The 23286-nt window shown below is 45.9% G+C and overlaps 1 protein-coding gene across 1 annotated transcript in view; it reads left to right on the top strand.

The window, feature by feature from the left end:
• LOC115090798 (cytochrome P450 2G1-like) overlaps positions 1–19271 on the top strand; it is a 147801-nt gene extending 128530 nt beyond the window's left edge. Inside the window, exons 8-9 of the mRNA XM_029600311.1 lie at positions 16440–16581; positions 18523–19271. Of these exons, the coding sequence (XP_029456171.1) occupies positions 16440–16581; positions 18523–18701 (321 nt within the window). The 3' untranslated portion in view covers positions 18702–19271. The remainder of the gene's footprint in view (positions 1–16439; positions 16582–18522) is intronic.
• The last annotated feature ends 4015 nt before the right edge of the window (positions 19272–23286 follow it).

Here is a 23286-nt window from a genome sequence, read left to right as displayed (position 1 = left end):
GTATTATTTGCCAAAACTCAAAGAATAACAACCCCACCTATGAAAAAGAATACCACAAATATTACACCAGAATCTAATACACCTCCTATCAGGAAAACAGAACAGGCCAAGCTACTCCAGATCCCTACAGAGAAACCATATGCTAAAAGAATGCTTCATCTCAGTCTTTGCATGCAGAACACAAACTCTCACCAAATACAGAATAAAGCCACATAAAGTATAAATAGAAATGCGCAGACAAAAACTAAACTGTAAAACATATCACGCCAGACTCTACACAGTGCAATAATGGAAAAACAAAAATGTCACCATTCTTCATGAAACAATCAATAAAATCAAGATATATAAATCATGAATCATAATTATAAAATCATACTAATAAAATAATTTCAAAACAGCTGATGAATAGAATATCCAATAATTAAAGACTCAAGCAAATTTTGAAACCTTTACCAAACACCAATAAAATATTTCAAACAGCAGACACATCTCATACTACCCAATAATTAAAATGGTAGTCAGTCAAGAAAAATGAGCTTAAAAAGCCACCTTTACTTACCCTCTCCGGCAGTTCTCCTACTTCTTTCCCTTGCAGGCCACATCAGAAGTAGCAGTAGCTGCTGAAGCTGTCCTCATGGTCCTCTTCCTTAGGGACCACAACCCAGTCTCTTCTCTCTCTCTCTCTCACACACACACACACCAGTCACACCTTCAAGACCAGTTTCTGTCTCTCACACACCAATCATCTCCCCAACCAGTATCTCTCTCTCACACACACAAGCACACACATACCACCAGTCATCTCCCTGATCAGTCTCACACATACACACGTCGCCTCTCTGGCTAGTCTCTCTCTCAATCACACAATGCTCTCGCTCCCCTTACACACAGGATTTCAATCACACACATGCTCTCTCTATTTCACTTACACACAAGCTCTTAATCACACACATGTTCTATCTCACTTACATACAGGCTCAATCACACACATGCCTTCTCTCTCACAGCCACAAGCCAGCCAAAAACATGCTCCATCTCTCTCTCGCACACACTCATTGACTCACACAAGCACCATTCCTTTCTCACACACACACATATACACCACACACACAGAAGCACCATTTCTTTCTCACACACACACACACACACACACAGAAGCACCATTCCTTTCTCTCTCACACACACACACACACACACACAAGCACCATTCCTTTCTCACATACACACACACCCACCCAGAAGCGCCATTCCTTTCTCACACTCACAAGCACACACAGAAATACCATTCCTTTCTCACACACACACACACACACACACACACACACACACACACACACACACAGAAGCACTCTGCCGATCTAAGGCCCCCAGCTGAACAGCTGGTTTCCGGCGGCGGCTAGCAGCACCGGTGTTCACTTCTTTGGCCCCTGCCGGCGCCCATCTTCATTTTTTCGCCCCCGCCGGCCACAATTTTTATTTCTTCTGCCCCCACCAATTGGTCTCCAGGGGGGGCTGGCTGGGCGGCACCCATCTTCGTCATTGCACCAGTGACTGTGTTGCCAAGCTGTCCCACCCCTCAGGACAGTCTCTGCATTACTCCTTCAGTGTTCCTGTCTCCGTGCTTCCCGCTCCTTGGGACCTGCCCAGCGCATCTCTGCATTGAAGGTTCCTTCTCTGATACATCGTATCTTCAGTCCAGCCCAGTACTGGGCTGGACTGAAGTGATGCAGGGCGTCCTCTCTCCACTGAACTATAGTCGTGTCCCTGCTGCAGCTGACCTCGCCTCCTGACGGTGCGGACCTGTGGGGCCCTACCCCCCAGGTAGCATCAACCTTCACCTCAGGCCAAGTGTCCACGAAACACACGAATCCTAACAGATATCATGCTAAGTTGAGCGATTATAGAGAAAATGTAGATCAGGCTAAACATAAATGGTACTCAGAGTGGATCTCTGCTGCAGCTTCATGTCCGCAAGAACTGTATAATAAAGGGGATGGAACAGCTCCCCTATGAGGAAAGGCTGAAGAGGTTAGGGCTGTTCAGCTTGGAGAAGAGACGGCTGAGGGGGGATATGATAGAGATCTTTAAGATCATGAGAGGTCTTGAATGAGTAGATGTGACTCTGTTATTTACACTTTCGAATAATAGAAGGACTAGGGGGCATTCCATGAAGTTAGCAAGTAGCACATTTAAGACTAATCGGAGAAAATTCTTTTTCACTCAATGCACAATAAAGCTCTAGAATTTGTTGCCAGAGGATGTGGTTAGTGCAGTTAGTGTAGCTGCGTTCAAAAAAGGTTTGGATAAGTTCTTGGAGGAGAAATCCATTAACAGCTATTAATCAAGTTTACTTAGGGAATAGCCACTGCTATTAATTGCATCAGTAGCATGGTATCTTCTTAGTGTTTGGATAATTGCCAGGTTCTTGTGGCCTGGTTTGGCCTCTGTTGGAAACAGGATACTGGGCTTGATGGACCCTTGGTCTGACCCAGCATGGCAATTTCTTATGTTCTTATGTTCTTACATTGTGCGAACAGTGTTGAAGGCCCCAGTTCAAAATTCTATAGCTCACACAAAGGAATCGTGTGAGAGATTTGCGGTATTTTTCTCTCAAAAATTAGTTGATATAGTTAAGTCATTGGAGAATTTGCCTGAAACAGATCCAGAATATTCACAAGCGGGTTCAGTTTCTTGGACAGAATTTATCCAGGCAGGCTAATTAGACATGTCTGCTATATTACGTAAACAAAAGGGTAACTTCTTGAATCTTAATTTCTGCTCCTCTGCTATTATAATATGTTTGGATTCTCAGGATATTCCTTTTAAAACTAGATTGATAAATGCCTCACTTACAGAGGGCTATGTTCCAATTGAACTAAAAAGAGCTACAGTATAGTCACTGGTTAAAATACTACTGCAGATCTGACTGAATTATCAAACTATCATCCAGTGTCTATTATTCCTCTCAGCTAAATTGCTAGAGAAAATAGTATTTAAACAGCTACAGGAATACCTGGTAGACAATATTTTGGATAACTCTCACTTCGGATTCCGTCCCCAACATAAAGTAACGAAAATCTTTGGTTGGACACTTTTGATAGCAGCAAGGATTATTTACTGGTGTTACTAGATTTATCTAGTGCCTGTGAAACTTGGAATCAAGAAATTCTCTTGATGAGATTTAAAAATTTTGGGATAGGATCTACAATATACTCATGGTTTAAATCATTTTTAGAAAATCATTCATTTAGGGTTGTGTTGGGGAATTCGGAGTCCGAAGAGCATTCACTCCCTACAGGAGTTCTTCAGGGCTCATCTCGGTCTCCAATTTTATTCAATATTTATTTAATTCTGCTCTAAGTTGGAGGTTTCTTTTAAATTGTATGCAGATGATATTCAGTTTTTCTTCTCGATTACTTATTCAGTGGAGACAGCTCAGAGGAAACCATTGGACTGTTTAAATCAGATCAATAACTGGCTAATTAGGAATAAATTGAAAATGAATATTTAAAAAACAGAGGCTATACTGCTATCTAGACTAGGGAAAGTTTATTCTTTCCCTACCTCTCAATTTGATGGGGCTTCTAACCTCATTAGAGATCAGATTAAAAATGTAGGTGTTTTTATAGACTTGACACTATCCCTTCATCCGCATTTTAAGGTAGTGGTTCAATCATGTTACTACAAGCTGCGTCTTTTACGTAATTGTTATGATCAGGCTTGTGAACCCTTGGACCGACAGGAGGATGGAATACCTTAGGAGGTGGATCCTTAGGTTCTCCCGTCGGGTGGCGAGGCGGAACAGAAGATGTGACCGGCTGACCCTCGGCACTGGAGACTGAGGTGACCGTGGAGGCAGAGGAAGAGTTGTGACGTCGAAGAAGCCAACTGTTTCTTCAACACTGGAAGCCCGCGGTCCCCCTGGGAGGAGCCCATAGGGACCTGGGCCACAGGGACTTAGGTGGACCTTTGAGAGGTCAAGGAGTCGTGAAGTCAGTGCAAGGGCAACTAGAGCTTCACCCCTGGAAGCCCATGGTCCCCCCAGGAGGGGCCCATAGGGACCTGGGCTGCTGAGACTTAGGAGGGCCTTGGAGACGATGGTCCAGAAGAAGTCCAAGGTCAAGTGCCAGAGGGTCGTCGCTTACCAGTCCGAAGTCACACACCAAGAATCACCGCTTGCCAATCCAAAGTCAGATATCAAGGAATCACTGAGACAAGACAGGAACCAGGGAGCAAAGATCTGAAGCACAAGAAGACTCACTGAATCAAGCAGACTCGAAGAACCATGGAAGTTGCCAAGTCAAAGAATGAGCAGAAGAAGTCCACTTATATACTTCCCCTGATCTGGTTCATAGGAAACAGGTGCAGGCAATTAAAGGAACAAGGTCTCTTTAAATTCAGAAAGGAGGACCAGCCTTGCGCCTAAGATGGTGGCGGCCATCTTGGATTCCCGGCCTCGGAAGAAGCCGCCCGACGCCACAAGGGAGGAGCAGGGACGGCTCCCAAGCCCGGTGTCTATCGCAGAGACCCGCGCCGGCGTGCAGGAACGACAGGCCTCAGCCTCCCGCGACTTACCCGATGCTGCCGCGGCGGCCCACCACTTCAGGTCAGGTAGGGGGCCGCGGCCACGGCCGTCCACGGCCACAGAACACAACAGTACTGCCCTCTTTAGCGCGCCTCCCAGGAGGCCTGGGTTTGGTCGGATGGTCTCTATGGAACTGAGCAAGCAAGCCCCAGTCTAGAATGTTGGCCAATGGCTCCCAGGTGTTTTCTTTGGGGCCAAACCCATCACAGGCTAGCAGATACTCCTATCGCTTTCTATGCTTTCGCACGTCCAACATCTCTCGGACCTGATAGATGAGGTCGTCTTCAGAGGCGATAGGTTGGGGAGTCGGAGGCGTACTGGAAGGCCAAGATAGGACCAGAGGCTTCAAAAGGGAGGCATGAAAAATGTTGTGGATCTTGAGTGAAGGCAGTAGTCGAAGCTGATACAACACTGCACCAATCCGACGGAGGATGGGAAATGGTCCAAGAAATCGAGAGGCCAGTTGTGCTGAAGACAATTTCAGACAGGTAAACTGAGTGTTCAGCCATACCTTTTGACCAGGTCTCAAAGGCGGGTATGGTTTCTGTCGCTGATCTGCATATCTTTTTGCCACCTGACCGACTTTAAGCAGTGCGTGTCATATGGAGACCCAAAGACGATGCAGTTCGTCCACTGAGAGTTGGGCCACCGGAGACGTGACGGAAATGGGAACCGGCAGCGGCGGGCGTGGCTGCTTCCCATAGACTATCTGGAAGAGAGAGGATCTGGTGGCCGTAGAAAGGTGTGAATTGAGTGCAAATTCTGCCCATGGAAGTAAACTTGCCCAGTCATCCTGTTTCTCATTCACATAGATGAGAAGGAACTGCTTGAGGGTTTGATTCGTCTTCTCTGCTAGACCATTGGTTTGAGGGTGGTAGGCAGAAGTATAGTCCAAGGTGATGTCAAACCTTTGGCAGAGGGCCCTCCAGAATCTGGCAGTAAATTGGGGGTCTCAGTCTGATAGGATACTTCTGGGTAGACCATGCAGTCTAAAAATGTGCTGGACGAACAGCTGGGCCAACTGTGGTGCAGACGGCAACCCTGGGAGGGGCACGAAGTGTGCCATTTTACTAAATAAATCTATGACCACCCATATGACAGTGTTCCCACTGGAATGAAGGCAGATCGACTAAGAAATCCATCGCGAGATAGGTCCAGGGTTCTGTGGGCGCTGGTAATGGCTGAAGCAGGCCTGGGGTCGCGCCTGGAATCCTCTTATGACGGGTACATGACTGGCAGGATTCCACATAGGATTGGACATCCTTGTTGAGCTTGGGCCACCAATAGTAACGGCAAAGGATCTGTAAGGTCCGATGTTGTCCCAGATGACCTGAGCAACGGGAGTCATGAGCTCACACCTGAACTTGTTTCCACAGGTGCGGCAGAACAAGAGTTTTCCCGGGAGGGATATTCGTGGTGGCGGACAACAGGACACGTGATGGCTCAGTGATAAACTGAGGATCGTCTAGAGTGTCTGTGGTCTCAAAGACATGGGACAAGGCGTCAGCCTTCAGGTTCTTGGTGGCCGGTCTATAATGTAGGACTAAATTGAAGCAGGTGAAAAATAGCACCCATCGTGCCTGTCGAGGTTTGAGTCGCTGTGCACGATGCAGGTACTCAAGATTCTTGTGGTCCGTATAGACCGTAAACGGATGTTGGGCCCCCTCCAACCAGGGGCACCATTCCTCTAAGGCCATCTTAAAGGCCAGGAGCTCTTTGTCGCCAATGGCGTAGTTCCGCTCTGCCGGGGAGAAATGGCGAGAGAGGAAGGTGCATGGGTGTAACTTGTGATGGTCTGAAGTCTGACTCAGGACGGCCCCTATGCCTTCTGAGGATGCATCCACCTCGATGATGAATGGCCGTTGCGGGTCAGGATGGTGGAGACACGGCTGGCGAAGGAATGCTTCCTTAAGTCAGAGGAAGGCAGCCTCCGTTCCCGGAGGCCAGTTCCTGGGGTCCGCGCCGTTCCATGTTAAGGCCGTCATTGGAGCGACAATGGACACATAGTGAGGAATAAAGGAACAGTAGTAATTGGCGAAACCCAAAAACCGTTGGAGTGCCATCAGTCCGGAAGGTTGCGGCCATTCCCGAATGGCTTTTAGTTTCTGGGGATCTATACGGAATCCTTCACTGGAGACGATATATCCCAAGAAAGGGAGAGACTCCCGCTCGAATAGACATTTTTCTAGCTTGGCATAAAGTCTGTTTTCTCTTAAATGTTGAAGTACCTGGACGACGTCCTACCGGTGGGTGGCAAGGGAATCAGAGAAGATCAAAATGTCGTCAAGGTACACGACCACACACCAATACAAGAGGTCACGGAGTATTTCATTCATGGTGTTTTGAAACACCGCTGGGGCATTGCAGAGCCCAAATGGCATCACAAGGTACTCGTAATGGCCATCTCGGGTATTGAAGGCCGTTTTCTATTCGTCTCCCTCCTTGATGCGAATCAGATTATAGGCCCCTCGGAGATCCAACTTGGTAAAGATCTTCGCACCTTGCAGACGATCGAAGAGCTTGGAGATGAGGGGCAAGGGATACCGGCCCTTGACAGTTATGGCGTTCAGGCCCCGGTAATCGATGCAAGGGCAAAGGGTTCCGTCCTTCTTCGCAACGAAGAACCCAGTCCCCGTTGGGGCTGTTGACTTGCGAATGAAGCCCCTCTCCAGATTCTCTTTGATGTATTGAGTCATGGATTGCGTCTCCGCAGGCGAAAGGGCATAGGTGCACCTCTGAGGAGGTTCAGTGCCAGGAAGGAAGGTGATGGCATAGTTGAATGGCCGGTTTGGCGGAAGTATCTCGGCCTTTTGCTTGGAAAAGACGTCCGCGTACATGGCATAGTAGCCCAGCAAGCCCTGAAGACTGGCGAGTGCGGTGGAGCATGGGACTGGAATTACCAGTTGGAGGCAATTGTCGTGACAATTCGGGCCCCATTGGGTTAGCTACAAGGTTTTCCAGTTGAACTGGGGACCATGTTCCTGAAGCCAGGGAAGACCCAGGATGACAAGGTGTATGGAATGCTCCAAGATATGGAAGGGCATCTGCTCACGATGAAGGAGCCCAACCCTCAAATGGACGGGTTGGGCTCCTTCAAAGGCAAGGCAAGTCCCAGGAGGGGCTTGCCTTGAATCGATGAGATGACCAATGGAGCTGGAACATGGACCTGTGTAATTTTCAAGTGCTCCACCAGACTCTTCATAATAAAGTTGCCGCCAGCCCCGGAGTCTACCAGAGCTAACGTGTGGAACTCACCGTCTACAGACATTAGTGCCACTGGTAGGGTTAGTGGAGGTGCAGGCGAGGTTAGGCCCAGGAAGAGACCTCCTTCAGGTCCTAGGCCATGGCCCCTGGTGCCGATGGCCTTTGCCCTTACCATGTGACAGGGCATCCGTGCCATTGGCCGGCCTCTGTCACATGGTAGGAGCACTGGATGGCCCGCGCCATTTTTACAGATGGCGCCGGCCATCCAGTGCTCCCTCCACAGATACCCTGTCACATGGTAAGGGCAAAGGGCCATCGGCGCCATTTTGATTAGTGGCAGCTGACGGCCCGGGGGCAGGAGATTGCTCCCGGGACCCCCACTGGACCACCAGGTACCTGTAAAAAAAATTTTGGGCGGTCAGGAGGGTGGGGGAAGCTAAGGGATTAGTTTTAAAGGGTCAGGGTGGGTTTAGGGGTTATTTTTGTGTGCCGTTTTTCCCGCCCTCCCCCAAAATGATAAGAGAACCCCCACGAACAATTTTGTGGGGTTTTCCTATCGGTTTTGGGGAGCCCCCGATTTCTGACGATTTTGAAAATATCGTACGATATTTTCAATCGTCAGAAGCCCAATTCACATCCCTACTGGATAATAGTAGACTGCACTGCTTTAACATGATGTAATTCAGCTTCCATATTCTTGAACTTTTCCAAAGTTTCTTGTCAATGGAAATCACTATTCTTGCAAATTGTAACCATTTGTTGAGTTATTTTTCAAGGAACAATCAGAAAATATTTTAGCCATTACTGATGTAAGATCCCAGAGGGACTCTAGAGTAACCACCGTGGGTTTCTGTGGTGCCAAAATTACTCTGGCAGTACATAGTAGGGGTGTGCATTCAGATTGACCGCATTAGTAAAACGCAACTCATATTTTTTTTTTACTTAAAAAATTGATTCGACTTAAACGATCGGATTTCCCACATATCGAACATAGATATGTTCGATATGTGGGAAATCGCGATTGTTGAGCCAAAATAAAAATATAAACCCCCTCACCCTCCTTAATCCCCCCCCCCCCCCCCGACTTACCACAACTCCCTGGTGATGGAGCGAGGAGTGAGGACGCCATTTCTGCAATCCTTGGCGAGAAGCATGTGACGTCGGCGGCACGTCGAGTGACGCCGGCGTCACGTGATTCCCGGCTCGTTCGCGCTGGACGGCTCGTTCGGCCCAAAAAGAACTTTTGGCCAGCTTGGGGGGGTCAGGAGGCCCCCCCAAGCTGGCCAAAGTTCTTTTTGGGCCGAACGAGCCGTCCGGCGCAAACGAGCCGGGAATCACGTGGCGCCGCGTCACTCAGACGCGACGTCACGTGATTCCCGGCAAGTTCGCGCCGGACGGCTCGTTCGGCCCAAAAAGAACTTTTGGCCAGCTTGAGGGGGTCAGGAGGCCCCCCCAAGCTGGCCAAAAGTTCTTTTTGGGCCGAACGAGCCGTCCGGCGCGAACTTGCCGGGAATCACGTGACGCCGCGTCACTCGACGTGCCACCGACGTCACATGCTTCTCGCCAAGGATTGCAGAAATGACGTCCTCACTCCTCGCTCGATCACCAGGGAGTTGTGGTAAGTCTGGGGGGGGGATTAAGGAGGGTGAGGGGGTTTAAATTTTTTTTTTGCACATATGTACATATACCCAACTCATTGGATTTTTTTTATGTCCATATTGGCCGCAAGTGGGACCCCCTTTCGGACATAAAAAATATGAACATAAAATTTTGCTCTGCACATCCCTAGTACATAGGGGATCAAGTTCAGGTCTCTTACCTCCACTTGTTGCCTGGTCCTTTACCTCTTCCAGATCTAAAATGTCATGTATAAATTATTGCTGTTAATTTTAGTTTTGTATTGATGTGCTTGTTAATTTATAGATTATGTATGTAACTATGTAATCCACCAACAGTTTTAGATTAGTGGAATATAAATGTTTTAAAATAAATAAATAAATAGAGAAGAGCAACTTGGTGGAGGGATGGCACTTTATGTCTGGGATGGCATAGAGTTCCACAAGACAAAGATCCAGCAAGAGACTAACGGGCAGATTTTAAATACCCAGTGCGTGTTAATCCTGGGATTTACGTGTGTGGCCCCGCCTTACACTCGCCGGGTGAATTTTCAAATGGGCCTGGCCACGCATGTAAACCCTGGTACGTGAATAAGTGCCGTGTCCAGAGAAAGGGGCAGGGAGGGGTGGGGCTGGAAGCGGCCGGTACAGTGGCCATTTGCCGCTGTGCCGGGGTGGTGTACATGGGCAGTCGGCCGGCGCGTGCAAGTTGTTTCTGATCCAGAGTGGCAGCAACGAACAAAATAAAAAAAAAAAGGGAAAGTAGGTTAGATTTAGGGAGTGGGGAGGAGAAGGGAAGGAGAAGGGAGGTTAGGTAGGGGGGTAGGGAAGTTCCCTCCCAGTCCACTCCTTAATTGGAGTGGACTAAGAGAGAACTGTAGAAGGCCGGGATGCATCACAGCATGAAATTTGCATAATTTCCTCCCCTTGCGTGCGCCTCCCGCACATGTGCGCGACCCCCATATTTTATAACATATGCACGCCAATCGGTGCATCCATGTCTGCGTGCTGGGAAATGCGTGCACATGAAAGTGCGCATATAAGGTTACAAATCTACCCCTTTATGCACTATTGAATCTTTATAGGTAGAAATCCCTTGTGTGTTGGGAAAGAGAATAGTGATAGGAGTATTCTGCCTTCCACCTTACATGTATATTATATGTAATTTAATCTATTATATGTAATTTAATCTGTATCTATATAATATAATATCTATATGTAATTTAATCTATTATATGTACTTAGTTAATTTAATCTGTTACACTGTATCATGTCATTCAAAGGCTTGCCTTAGACATCATGTTGTATGAACACCGATGTGATATGTCAAATCGAATGTCGGTATAGAAAAATAAATAAATAAATAAATAAATAAATAAATAAATAAATAATCCCCTGGGAGGCATAGAGCCCAGGATCAGGTTTATGGCACAGTCAAAGGGCCGGTGTTCCGGAAGGAGTTCAGCTTTCTCCTTAGAGAAGGAGTCTTCGTAATCTTGGTACTGTGGCGGGAGTGCCATGGGTGTGGTCAGGAGAGGCACACTGGGATGAGGGACACCTGTCAGGCAGGAGTCAAAACAAGGCGGACCCCAGGATGCAATCTGCAGAGTATTCCAGTGTATAACTGGGGAATGCTTCTGCAGCCAGGGAAGCCCAAGTTGATAGGGTGAATGGACCTCTCCAGTATAAGAAATGAGATTTCTTCCACGTGTAGGAGACCAGTGCGAAGTATCAAGGGCTTGGTGCAGGTAGAAATGCTCCCCGGGAGGAGAGTACCGTGAATTGAAGATACCCAGATCGGAGGAATTCGGGGTTGGACCCCAATCTGAAACTGTTGGACGAGGTCTGCGAGGATGAAATTCCCTTCTGCTCCGGAGTCGATCAAAGCCAGCGTATCAAAGGTACCCCTGGGGTAGATGAGGGTAACAGGTACAGTGCATGAGGAGGCAGAACTTGTATTACCTAGGGTCAGCTCCTCAATGATCCCTAGGTTCTGGCGTTTCCCGGCCGCTCCCCACAATGGGCTAGGAAGTGCCCCTTGCCGCCGCAGTATAGGCACAGACTTTGAGTGCTGCACCATCTTCTCTCTTCCTGCAAGATTGGGCCTCGACTCAACTGCATAGGCTCTATGCCTTGGTCTCTGTTGGAGAAACTCACTTTTTTTCATCTGAAGCTGCTCTGCCTTGGAGTATCTGGGCTTTTACCACCTTTCAGCCCTCTGAAAAAAGAGAGAGAAGAGCCTGCAGATTTGAAAACTTTGCTCCCTTTGCTTCCAGCCCCATTTCCAGCATATCGGGCTGAAAGGAACACCCCCCTAATGATATCACCTGGTTGGGGGGGTGAAAAGCCAACTGGGGATGTTGGAGAAACTCAATTTTTTTCATCTGAAGCTGCTCTGCCTTCTCTCTCCAGACTATCTGGGCTTTTACCACCTTTCAGCCCTCTGAAAAAAGAGAGAGAAGGGCCTGCAGGTTTGAAAACTTTGCTCCCTTTGCTTCCAGCCCCGTTTCCAGCATATCGGTCTGAAAGGCACGCCCCCCTAATGATGTCACCTGGTTGGGGGGGTGAAAAGCCAGCGGGGGATGCCAGAGCGCCGCGCGGCTTGTCGCGCTGATGAAGGAGCGCGACAAAGGGGCTCCTTTGTGTGCGATGAGTGTTGATGAGTGTTCGGCTGTGGATTTTGATGTTTCTCTTGTTTGTAATCAGCCCATTCCTGTTGTAGTCGGGAATGGTTTATATGGTTCTTTAGCTAAAAAGAAAAATAGTTCAAATAGGATGTTGCAGCGTCCATCGTTTTTAGTGAATATATTTCAGTCAGACTTGAAGTTGGACTCTGGTGTAGGTGATCTAAAAATTTTGTTAACACTCAGGCAGTTAGGAAGAAATTTCAAATTATGTATGATGTGATAGTTGATGAGAAACCTGATGTATTTTGTATTGTGGAGAGTTGGTTATTGGATTCAGATCTTGTTACTCTTAATCAAATGTGTCCTTTAGGTTATACTTTTTTCTCTCAGCCAAGGGCTAAAGGAAGGGGTGGTGGTTTATTAATTATCTGTAGGGAAGCCTTGAATTTAAAATCTCAAAACCTCAGTGGTTCATTAAATCAAGAATTGCTACTTGTGTATACTTCAAATTTTTCTATTTGTCTTGTTTATTGCACCCCCTAAGACATTACATTCTAATCTTTCCTTATTGTTTGAACAATTATTTTTAGCTTCTGTTAGTTTAAATAATATGATTTTATTGGGTGATTTTAATTTATCTACAACCTCTTAGAGGTTGATTCTCAGATTCAGTTGTGTAATGATATTTTATGTTCTCTGGGATGGTCTCAAGTCATTAAATCACCTACACATCGACTGGGTAATATTCTTGATTTGGTTTTTATTAATAAAACTGCCAAATTTCAGCTAGGCAGTTCTCCAGTTGTGAAGGCTTTTCCCTGGTCAGATCATTCTTTGATTAGTTTTTCTTTACAAGGTGGAATTGATGGTGTTAGTAAATTGATTAAGGGAGAAGTGTATGTGAAGAGATCATTTGTAGACATCAGTAAACTCAAAGATACTCTTTTTGCAATTCCAGAACTCTTAGAGAATAGTGATATAAACATTTTTTTTGATGAATGGGTTTCATGTTTGAACTCTTCTTTGAACGCCATAGCTCCTTTGAGGTGTTTTTCTGACTCTGCATTTAATAAGAAAAGTATTCGACCTTGGAATACCCAGGCATTAATATTGCCTTGTCAACAGTTAAGGAAAAATGAACGTAAATGTTTAAGTATCCTTCGCGTGAAACTGCTTCAATTTATCGATCGTCTTTGGAAAAATATCAGTCCGATACTTTATCTGCAAAAAGGGAATATTATTCCAGAAAGATAAATGAAATCGGTAATAATTCTAAAGCTTTGTTTAATCTTGTGCATAAGTTAACTAAGAAGCAGACATTAGAATATAGTTCTGATTTGTCTGCACTTTCAGCTGACATGTTTGCTAATTATTTCACTTTGAAATTGGAAAGTGTACTCTTAACCTTTAAAGATGTGGCCCCTTGGTATTCTGAATCGGTTGTAACTACCTCAGATTTGTGGTCTGAATTTGAATTAGTTTCTTCTGTTGAAATCGCAAATGTAATTGCAAATTTAAATAACACTATGTGTCCCATTTTAAATATCTCTACTGTGACATTTAAAGATATTTTCGATCTCATGAGAGCTTCTATTACTCAAATAGTAAATTCCTTGCTTACTTCCGGGATAATGCCCACCGTATTGAAATCTGCAGTGGTTAAGCCATTGCTTAAAAAATCTAATTTAGATGCTAGTAAGGTGGAGAATTATAGACCTATTTCTTCGCTTTCTATTATTGCTAAAGTGATTGAAGGGATAGTTTTAAATCAACTAACTGATTTCCTGGAAAAAAAATGAGGTTTTGAGTCCTCATCAATTCAGATTTCGTCGTGGTCTAAGTACAGAATTACTTCTTATCTCTATGGTTGATTCTATTAAACGGAGTCTTGATAGCGGGCAACAATTTCTTTTGGTTTTGCTTGATATTACCTCTGCTTTCGATTCAATTGATCATCAAATCTTATTATACCCCTGCTATGATGCCCAGGAACAAATCCCTTCCCTGCCCGTATTCCCCTAATCTCAACTATGGACTCCTTGGAGTAGGAAAAAAGGTGCCCACACTCACCCCATGCATGTCCCTCTGATTCTCTATAGCGATCAAAACGCCTCTCATCTTGAAAGGTAACCCTGTGCATTCCCCTGCTGCGTCCCCGCATCACCTGTCTTCCGCTCTGAACCTCCTCGGTCTGCCGTATCCTGCCTGTTCTGCTATGGTTCTCCGAAGCTTCTCTCTTCGTCACTCGTCCTCTGATGGCCCTTTCATTTCTCTCCATGGCTGCCTCCACTCTTCCCCTCCCTGCTGGGCCCGCCACTCTAGCGTCGGCGGTCACAATCCTAGCTCCCTCTGGGCCTTCACGTGGGCAGGGCTCGCCGCACTCTAGTTCCCGGCTGCGGCCCCCGGGTAAGGAGGGGGCCAGGCCTATCGCCCTCGGGGGGAGGGGAGGGCAGGAAATCACTGCCGGAAGCACTGAGGAATATGTCGAGCGTGTGAACTCCCAGTTCAGCGCCGCTCTCTGCCCCAGCGAACATGTCCTCGTCCGGTGCTGCCTCGGGGCCGCTTTCCCTGGAGCTGGCATTCTCTAGGAGGGGAGGGAAGGTGTTGGGAGGGGAGCCGGTCCTGAGCGGCTGCTCGAGGAGGCGCGCTGAGAGGGGCCCTCTGCGCCCTCTCTTGGACATCGTGGATGGGGAAGGATCAGCCCTGCCACCCCTCTCTTTACCTCGCGGCATCTGTAATCACTGAATCCACAAGAACGGGTAATAGTATATATATATATAAATATATATATATATTTTTTTTTAAAAGAGATTCAGGCACTGCGATAACACAGACAACAAGTCAGGCACCTTCCCTCTCCTCATCTAACGCTTCTGACCGTTTGAGACTTTCACGTCATGAACTGCCTCCAATCAGGTATGCCGAATTTGAATGCTGCTAAGCGTGGCCCTAAAGGCTTCCCCCATTGGTGCTCCTGTTCCTGCTGGCCCTGTAATCCCCCTCCCCCTTAGATAACTGAACCTAACTATGTCGCTGATTCTCCCCATGTTATATTGTAAGGTTTTCAAAAGCCCACTTACTCGAGTAAAGTGCATTGACTTGAATAAAACCCAGTGTTATTCGAGTAAATGCTTTTTAAAATCAGGCCCATAGGCAGGCAGCACTCAAACATTTTCCAAGATAAGAAGGTTCATAAAATTCATATTCCACACCTTTATATTTTAATTACACATTTGAATAGAAAATTTAACCAGAATAATGCACCTAACTGAAGAATTCCAGGCTTCAATAGTAAAAATCTTTTCCTCTTAGATTGGGTCACTTTAACTACTTCTGGAAACATTCGGACCTTAAAGGAAATCACCTCCTTGTTTCAGAAAAAAAAAAGGCTCATAAGATGGTCTCTGTTGGAGTCCAGCAGCAGCTTAACTATTAACGTAGATGGAGCCACCTCATCATCCTCAGATTTCTCAAAAAATGCAGTCAAATTCAAAACATTTAATGAATTTTGGGGCAATTGATCTTTTGAAGAATTAAAGAATTCATTTTATAATCCATCTTTGTTCCAGCTGTGGCAGTCTCCCGCTCTGACATTAAACTTCAACCAATCCATAGGAAAACATGTTTCTTCTCTAAACAGTATCGCACAAGCAGGGTATTCATACTGGGAAGGATTTACTTTTTGGTTTAATAGCTGCCTCCATTGGGTGCATAATGTTGTTTGGTTTTCAGGATATCCATCGTGCATATTAATGAGATATATTTTCTCCTTAGCCTGAAAAACCAGACCTGATTGCAGTGAATAATCCTGCTTTAAGATAATGCTGGGGCACTGTGGGTTTTACTAATTCGTATTCATTAGCAGGGCTGGCCTGGTCTTATTGCAGTGGCACAAGAGACTCTGGCTTCACTCGTCTGTCGGCAACATGGAAGTAATGTGTGTTCATGCTCTTAGTGGCAGGGAAGAAGAGGGTTAGTAGAGCAGTGATCTTACTGGAACTTCGAAACTTTCCCCAGCCCCCTAGTCCTGGCCTCGCTGACTCATGGGTTGGGAGCCAAGTTAGTAACACTGAGCCTGTCAGTTCAAACCCCACCATGTTTCTTTTTCCTTAACAGTAGGCATGGGGGTGACCTGCATGGAACGGCAGTTACAACCATAAGCTTCTTGCTGGGCAGACTGGATGGACTATTTGGTCTTTATTTGCCATTATTTCTATGTTGATGTTACTATGTTGTTGGAATGTACTTGCTGGGATCATTAGGATGGGAGTGGTGGGGAGTTTAAAGAGAGAACCTGAAGAGAAAAATATCATTGCAACGGAAACCTTCACTTTCATATCCCTATAGCTCATTAATAAGTTAATTGATCATTTTCAATCTCCTTTTTGTTTCTTATCTGTTCTTCAGGGCACTCAGATAATTACATTACTGCATTCATCTCTCTATGACAAGCAGTTCTGGGAAGATACTGACCACTTTAATCCAAATCGATTCCTGGACGAGAATGGAAAATTTAAGAAGAACGATGCCCACATCCCATTTGGTGCAGGTACAGCAGTCAGATCGTTTCTGGTACTGTGGACACTGCAGGGTCTGTGCTGGCACACGGGGATGAAGACTTTTCCCTGTCGCTGAACCCATGCTGCTCCCTGGGACTGCTCACCTCACATGATGCAGGGCTGTCACTGGGTTAAATAGTGCCCCAGGCATATGGGATAGGGGATCCTCCTCTTCAGTGATGCAGCCTGCAGGGGAAGGGATCCCCTCCAACGACGGGGCTGCACAGAAGTGGCTGTGCTGAAGCTTATTTTTATCTTGGTGCACTGGCATCCCAGACAAGCCCCCATATTGCCCGTTCCTTCCGAGTGCTGTTACTATTTAGTGAGTGAACATGTCTCAGGAAACAATGTACCTTGGTGAGAGTTTGTCATTCTTATCAGGAAATGATTACATAGTTGAGATGGCTGCCCCTGTCTCAAGGAGGCATCTAAGATCACTAAGACCCCATAAAGGATGTGGGAAGTTCACATCAAGAAGTGAAGTAGAAACAACCCCAGAAAGGAGTCTGGGAAGCAGTGTTTCTTCTAATTTTGTGTGTGTGTGTGTGTGTGTGTGTGTTTGCACTACTGTAGTGTACATAACTTTGCAAATGTGCAGTCTGGGGGAAGCTGCACTCTCCTCTCCCCCTCCCCAGATCATGTGCTTTTTCTATCATAGCACCGTCATGAGTGCAGCTGCCACCAGGGAATCAAGTTCCCTGTCTCCTCTGATCTCTCTTGTTTTCTTCATCTTTTTCTTCTCAGCTTGTCTTGTCCCTTTATTACTGTCTTTTCTTTTCTCACTCTGCTGTGGCTTCTTCCATATTTTTCAGCTCCCTCTCTCCAGTCCCTGCATTCCATTTTTCTCCTACTTTACATTCCATTTAGCCTCTCAAGTTCCATCCTGTCTCCTTCTCCTGTCTCTTTACATTACCTTATATCTCACTCCTATGCCTCCTGTCCTATCCCTCCATATTTTTTTACTCCTTTTCCTCTGCCAACTCTCAGGTTCTCTCTCTCTCTTCTCCATTCACCCCTTTCCCCAGCATCTACCCCCTGCCTCTTTCTCTCCCTTTCCCTGCATCCATTTCAGCCTTCCTCAGCCAACCTAAGAGGTAGAAGCCCATCCCTCTGCTGCATATTGCTCTGCATGGTCTGTGCAATCACCACAAGCATTTTCAAATCTCACAGTCTGGCACTTCCTGGCTGCCGAGGTCATGATGCATGAGATCCATGGCTAGAAAGTGCTGGCTTTCAAACTTTGAACAGGCTTGCAATGCCAGTGCAGATAATGCAGAGCAATGAGCTCCCACCACCTCTCCTGATAGGGCCTTGAGAAAAGAAGAAGGAGAGGGGACCAGACCCTCTTTCAGCTCCCATCTTCAAAAGGGATTACTGGCTGTCAGTGAGCCTGGCAGTGGCACAGCAGACTGGGCTGGGCAGCGTGGGATTGCTTCAGCTGGTGATATGTTCTGTGGCTGTGCATGAGCGGCATTGCACACACTTTACAAAGAACTCTGCTTGGGAGGTTAAATCCATTCTAAAAGCAGAAATGAGGACACTGTAAATCCTTTCTCCCTCCTTGGAGCTGTGAACACTGCCTCTGCAGCATCCCCACTCCATGGAGCAGAAACAGGGCTTGAGAACTGAACCCAGGTCTCCTGCACAACAGAGGGCAGCACGGCCACAGAGCCATCGGCCAGGCCCCATGTTTCTCCCCCTCCTCTTCTCAAAACGATGCAGGTGATGCTCAGATTCTAAAAGTGAAGTCCATGATACAGGGACCACCTTATATGGCATTAATATTTTGTGCTTCACCCAATCGGATCTGTTCTGAATCTAACTTGAATATTCTATAGGGTTTATAGCACAAAATGCCATGTTTTTGGCTGATGTGTCCCATGTGACTTGCAAAAAGCAGTGGCTGCACTAACCAGGTCTCCTTTTCTCAGGAAAGCGCGTCTGCGTCGGGGAGTCCCTCGCCCGGATGGAGCTCTTCATTTTCTTCATCACCCTGCTGCAGAAGTTCACCTTTGAGATCCCGGCAGGAGATAGCAGCAGCCTTAAATTGGCAGATGGTGGAATGCGCTCCCTCAAGCCATTTAATATCTGTGCTGTAGAAAGAGTGTGACTGTGATGAAGCTGATCCAGCTGTGCAGCACCTTCTATTCTAGATTCTTGCGATTGTGGAGGAAGAGGGAGTGGGAAGCAAGGGAGAAGGCAAATGTAAAAACTGTAACACTATCTTAAAAAAAAAAAAAATCAACCTGCCTGTTTCTTGGCTTTGTAACTTTCACTTTGGGGAGTGGCTAATTGATATATATTTATGCTACTAATAATGGTAATGTGCACTTTTGTTTTACACTTTTGTTTAATTAAAGGTACTTGCCTTTTATTTTGGCCAAGGTCCACAGTATTCTGTGACAGCCTAAGGGTAGATCCTCTGGCAACGTATATGGAATTGTAGGATCAAACATTTAAAAATTCCTTGGCCATATGTAACCCTCACTGGGGTTTTAAGTCCAAAGGGCAGACAGGTAGTGGTGTGTGTCTCTCTTTCTGTACGGTATTAGCTGCTATGCCCCAGGTTGTGAGATGCTGGGACAAACCAGGCAGGACAAGGCACTGGATATTAAATGAAATGTTTACTGATTCTGTAATAATTAAGTCAATGACCATTTTCAATAAAGGTGAAATTACAGCTGCTGTACAAAGATGTTTTTCTCTTCTGGTTAGGTGTCCTTTATATCAGGTATCTGGGCAAAGCTTCCCATGGGGATTTTAAAGTGTACAAAAGCTTTCCTAGCAGGTCAAACAGGAATCCTATTGGAGGGGGGTCCCCTCAAACATGGAAATGTCCTACCTGAGTCCAGTTCATTCATGATTAACCAGCCTGTCCTAGTCCCATGGGGGGGAGATCTGGATGGGAACTCCCAGAATCTTGATCCTCCTTTCCTGATGTTGGTACTGGTGAGGGCAATTTTAGAACAGTGCATATAATTATAAAGTCTGCACACCATTATTCGCTATTTTTACTGCTAATTTTTAAAGTGATTTCATGCACATAAAATCGCTTCAAAAACACTGACATAAAGTCCTCCTCATATGCACACAACTTACACCTCCTAGCAATGCGTAGTTTCTGTGTGTAAACTTACACATAGACTGTTGAAAATCCAAAAGAGTACATGTAAGAATCTTATCCTTGCTCCGACCCCATGCCTTGGAATGTTCACCTCGAATGCGCACAAAAGTACACGCGTGATCAGGATACACGCACACACTCTGATGCAATTTGCAAAGCACTACTTTTACACATGAAACAGCATTCTGTGTGTGTAAGTGGCTTTGAAAATACCCCCGTATGTGCATTTTACAAATGAGTTCTGAATATTTTACTCTGAATGAATGTGGACAGGCGAAGAACTTCTATTATTATTTGGCCCTTGGCTGTTAGATGCCGTCTCCTACCACCACCATGACAGGCGTGACTTTAAGGGATGAATTTTCTAACCATTCACGTGCATAACACAGGATTACATGTGCAAATGACTGGTTATAAAATTGCTTGGGGTTTGTGTGTTTAAAAACATGTACACAACACAATTTCACACGGACTTTCACACACACAAAGTAATATTGTGAGGTGGAGTTGGGGGTGGAGTTTAGATTCACTTGCATACTTTTGATTTTAAAGAGTACATGCCTATATACACAAGCACACATTCCGCATTGCAAAGAGCAAGTGTAACTTTGTGCAGGTGAGTCTGTGAGCATAATTCTGCATAATTTTCAAAGCAAACTTATACACATAAATTTGTTTTGAAAACTGGTACAATTTGTGCGCGTAGTGGCCGCATAAATTGCCTGTGATGTTACAAGATTACCCCCTAAAAGGACATTTCATGAAGTTTGACAATAGCTGTAAGGACATGGGGTCAGTTCTCAGAGTGGCTGAGCAGCTAGCTAGTTTTAGTCACTTTAGGGAATCTTCAGCCAAAAATTACCCTAAATTTAGCTGGTCAAAATGTGACCCTAGAGCTTCACACATAGGAAAATAAAAAAGATGAGAGGTTCCTCCAAGGCACACAAAGTACTTTATAGTTTATATGTCTCTGGGGCTATCTTCATCTGCTACTAATCCCCTCCTATTTTACTACTCCAGGGGTTAGTCCTTTCTATGGGGGTAAGCAGGGGCTTATGGCCCAGGCGATAAGGTGATTCTCCTTCTGATGTATAGCTGTGCAGTGTCCTGTCTTGTGCTAGATAGGACAAAGGAGGCAGTGTTACAGTTTTGGGCTGTAGCCTGGTGTGGTGAACACCATCTTCAGGAATGACACAGGACAGGAGGATGGGAGCAATTGATCTGTTGAGACTGTATAGAGTCTTTGGTGTCGGGTACAGGCTGGTAAGAGTCTCTGGAGCTGGTTGCAGGCTGAGAGGAGTCTCTGAAGTTGGGTGCGTTGTGGTAAGGGTAAACGTCAGGAAACTCTGGAACAGAATGTGGGTATGCCTGAATGTGAATGCAGGTAAGTGTGAACTGTGACACTGGAACTGAGTGCAGATATGGGTGAAATCAAAATACAGGAACAGCGTGCAGGTAAGCATGATATTGGATGCAGGTAAGCGTGAACTGGAGGAGGGGAATTAGAGTAAGGAAGACAGACAATGACAGGACTGGGCAAAGCAGGACAAGGACTACACTGAACATGAAACACAGAATGCCTGAAGGCAGCAAGGCAGAGAAGTCCAAGAGGAGGTAGTGGCAAGCAGAAGAGCAATAGCACAGCCATAAAGGGGTTCAGGGAGAGAGGGGACAAGAAGGCAAGCAAGAACTAGAATGCCTTTAGACCACGGAGCAAGATCAGCAAAGAACCAGGAGGCCTGTAGGCCACAGAGCAAGGAAAGCCAGGAATCCAGGATGCCCGAAGGCACGCAAGGCAAGGCAAGGAACAGATGGCTAAAGCAGGGAGCCCAAAGGAACTCGATGCCGAAGCACCGAGGCATGGGCTAGGTGGGGTTAAATAGAGAGTTCTGGATATGGGACAGGTAGGCAAGGAAGGCCAGGCCAGCCAGGAGAGAGTTCTCATGGGGGGGCCTTTGGTGGTGAGGAGGCTGCACAGCCTCCGGAATCGTAACAGGCAGGACACAGGTCTGGGTGTTCAAAAATAAAATTTACTGATTTCTTTGTTCAAGTAAAATAGATGGCTGTACAGATGAGTGTCCTTTCTCTCTGTGTATGTGCCGGTGACTCAGGTTCCTGGGGATCCCTAACTCTCTTTGAGCAAGAGCTGAGTGGTCCCCTACTCTGGAGGGCCCCTAATATGCTGGGGATCCCCTAAGAGGTTTTCACCTGAGTTCCAGCCGTCCTCACACCATTACCCAACCCGCGCCTGTGTCCCAGGGGAAGATCCTGTGGAGGGTCACTTCTGATGCTCTTTTGTTTCTTTGATTTCTTTAGCGGAACCTTTCTGAAGGAAAGGCCTTGAGGTTAGGAGTCAGGCTCCTTGCCCAATCTCCAAATTGAGAGAAGGGGTGACAAAAAGACCTCCTTTAAACTCAAAAGAGAATGCTTTTCTAAATATCCTAAAATCTTCTGGGATGTCTCTGTCACTGCAGCTCTCTTCTGTCTCTAGAAGGATACTGGCAGATCTCACTGGTAAACAAAGGTTTTGTTTCCTTCAGGCTTTTTGGTGCTCCAAATAGATTGTTTGATGCTGATCACAGATATTACTTCAAAATTTGTACATCACATAAGGTTTTTGAGAAACGGCCAATTTTGTGTTACAATAATTGTGAAATTTTAAAATATAATCTCGCTTACATATATTTTCTTGCTGAAAAGTAGTTTTTATGATTTTTAAAATTCATGTCATATTTTTGATGGCCATAAGCAACATAACATGTAACAGATACTAACTTTTTTAAAAATACATCAAGAAACTCTGCCTGATCATGCCAGAACTTGCCTGGGCAAGCCCCAGCTTGGCTGCAAGATTCCAACTTGTTTCCATGACGATGCAGCCTTATATAAGCAGCAGCAATGAGTAGTCTCCTATGCAATGTCTGTGTGAATGAGTGAATCTTATCACTAAAACTGTTGAGTTTAAAGCTTGTGGATTTAATTTCATATACTTTATGAAATGTCGCGCCAAAGTCTTAATAGCCATGATACATTTTGTTACATCTGTGTTGAGTTTACTCTGAAAGCACAGAAAAGGAGTATGACTGCACTCATTAAGAAGGCATATGAGTTATACTTCGGGTGCAAAACTGGTGACCAGGACAGAGCATGGGCTCCTCATATATTTTGCGCATTTTGTGCCAGTAGTCTGTGAGCTTGGCTGAAAGGTGTGCGACTATCCATGCTATATGGAGGGAACAGAAAGATCATCTAACTGTTACTTCTGCATGACGAATGTGTCAGGATACTCATCAAAGAACAGGAAGTTTATTGAGTACCCTAAGCATGCATTGGCAATGAGACCAGTGCCACATGACGACAGTCTTCCTATTCCAAAACCGCTAGAGGTGTAGACACTTGATGAGGAGGTAGGTGATGATGGCGAGCTGTCTCAGATGGAAGCTGCGGCTGATCCTGACTTTGTGCCATCAACATCCAGCGATCCTCATTTAATATCTTAGTCAGAGCTGAACGATCTGGTCAGAGATTTGGCTTTATTGAAGAGTCAGGGGGAGCTGCTTGGGTCAAGGCT

This window comes from Rhinatrema bivittatum, chromosome 4, assembly GCF_901001135.1.
Source record: "Rhinatrema bivittatum chromosome 4, aRhiBiv1.1, whole genome shotgun sequence".
Taxonomy (NCBI): Eukaryota; Metazoa; Chordata; class Amphibia; order Gymnophiona; family Rhinatrematidae; genus Rhinatrema; species Rhinatrema bivittatum.
This window is presented reverse-complemented; position numbering and strand designations above follow the sequence as displayed.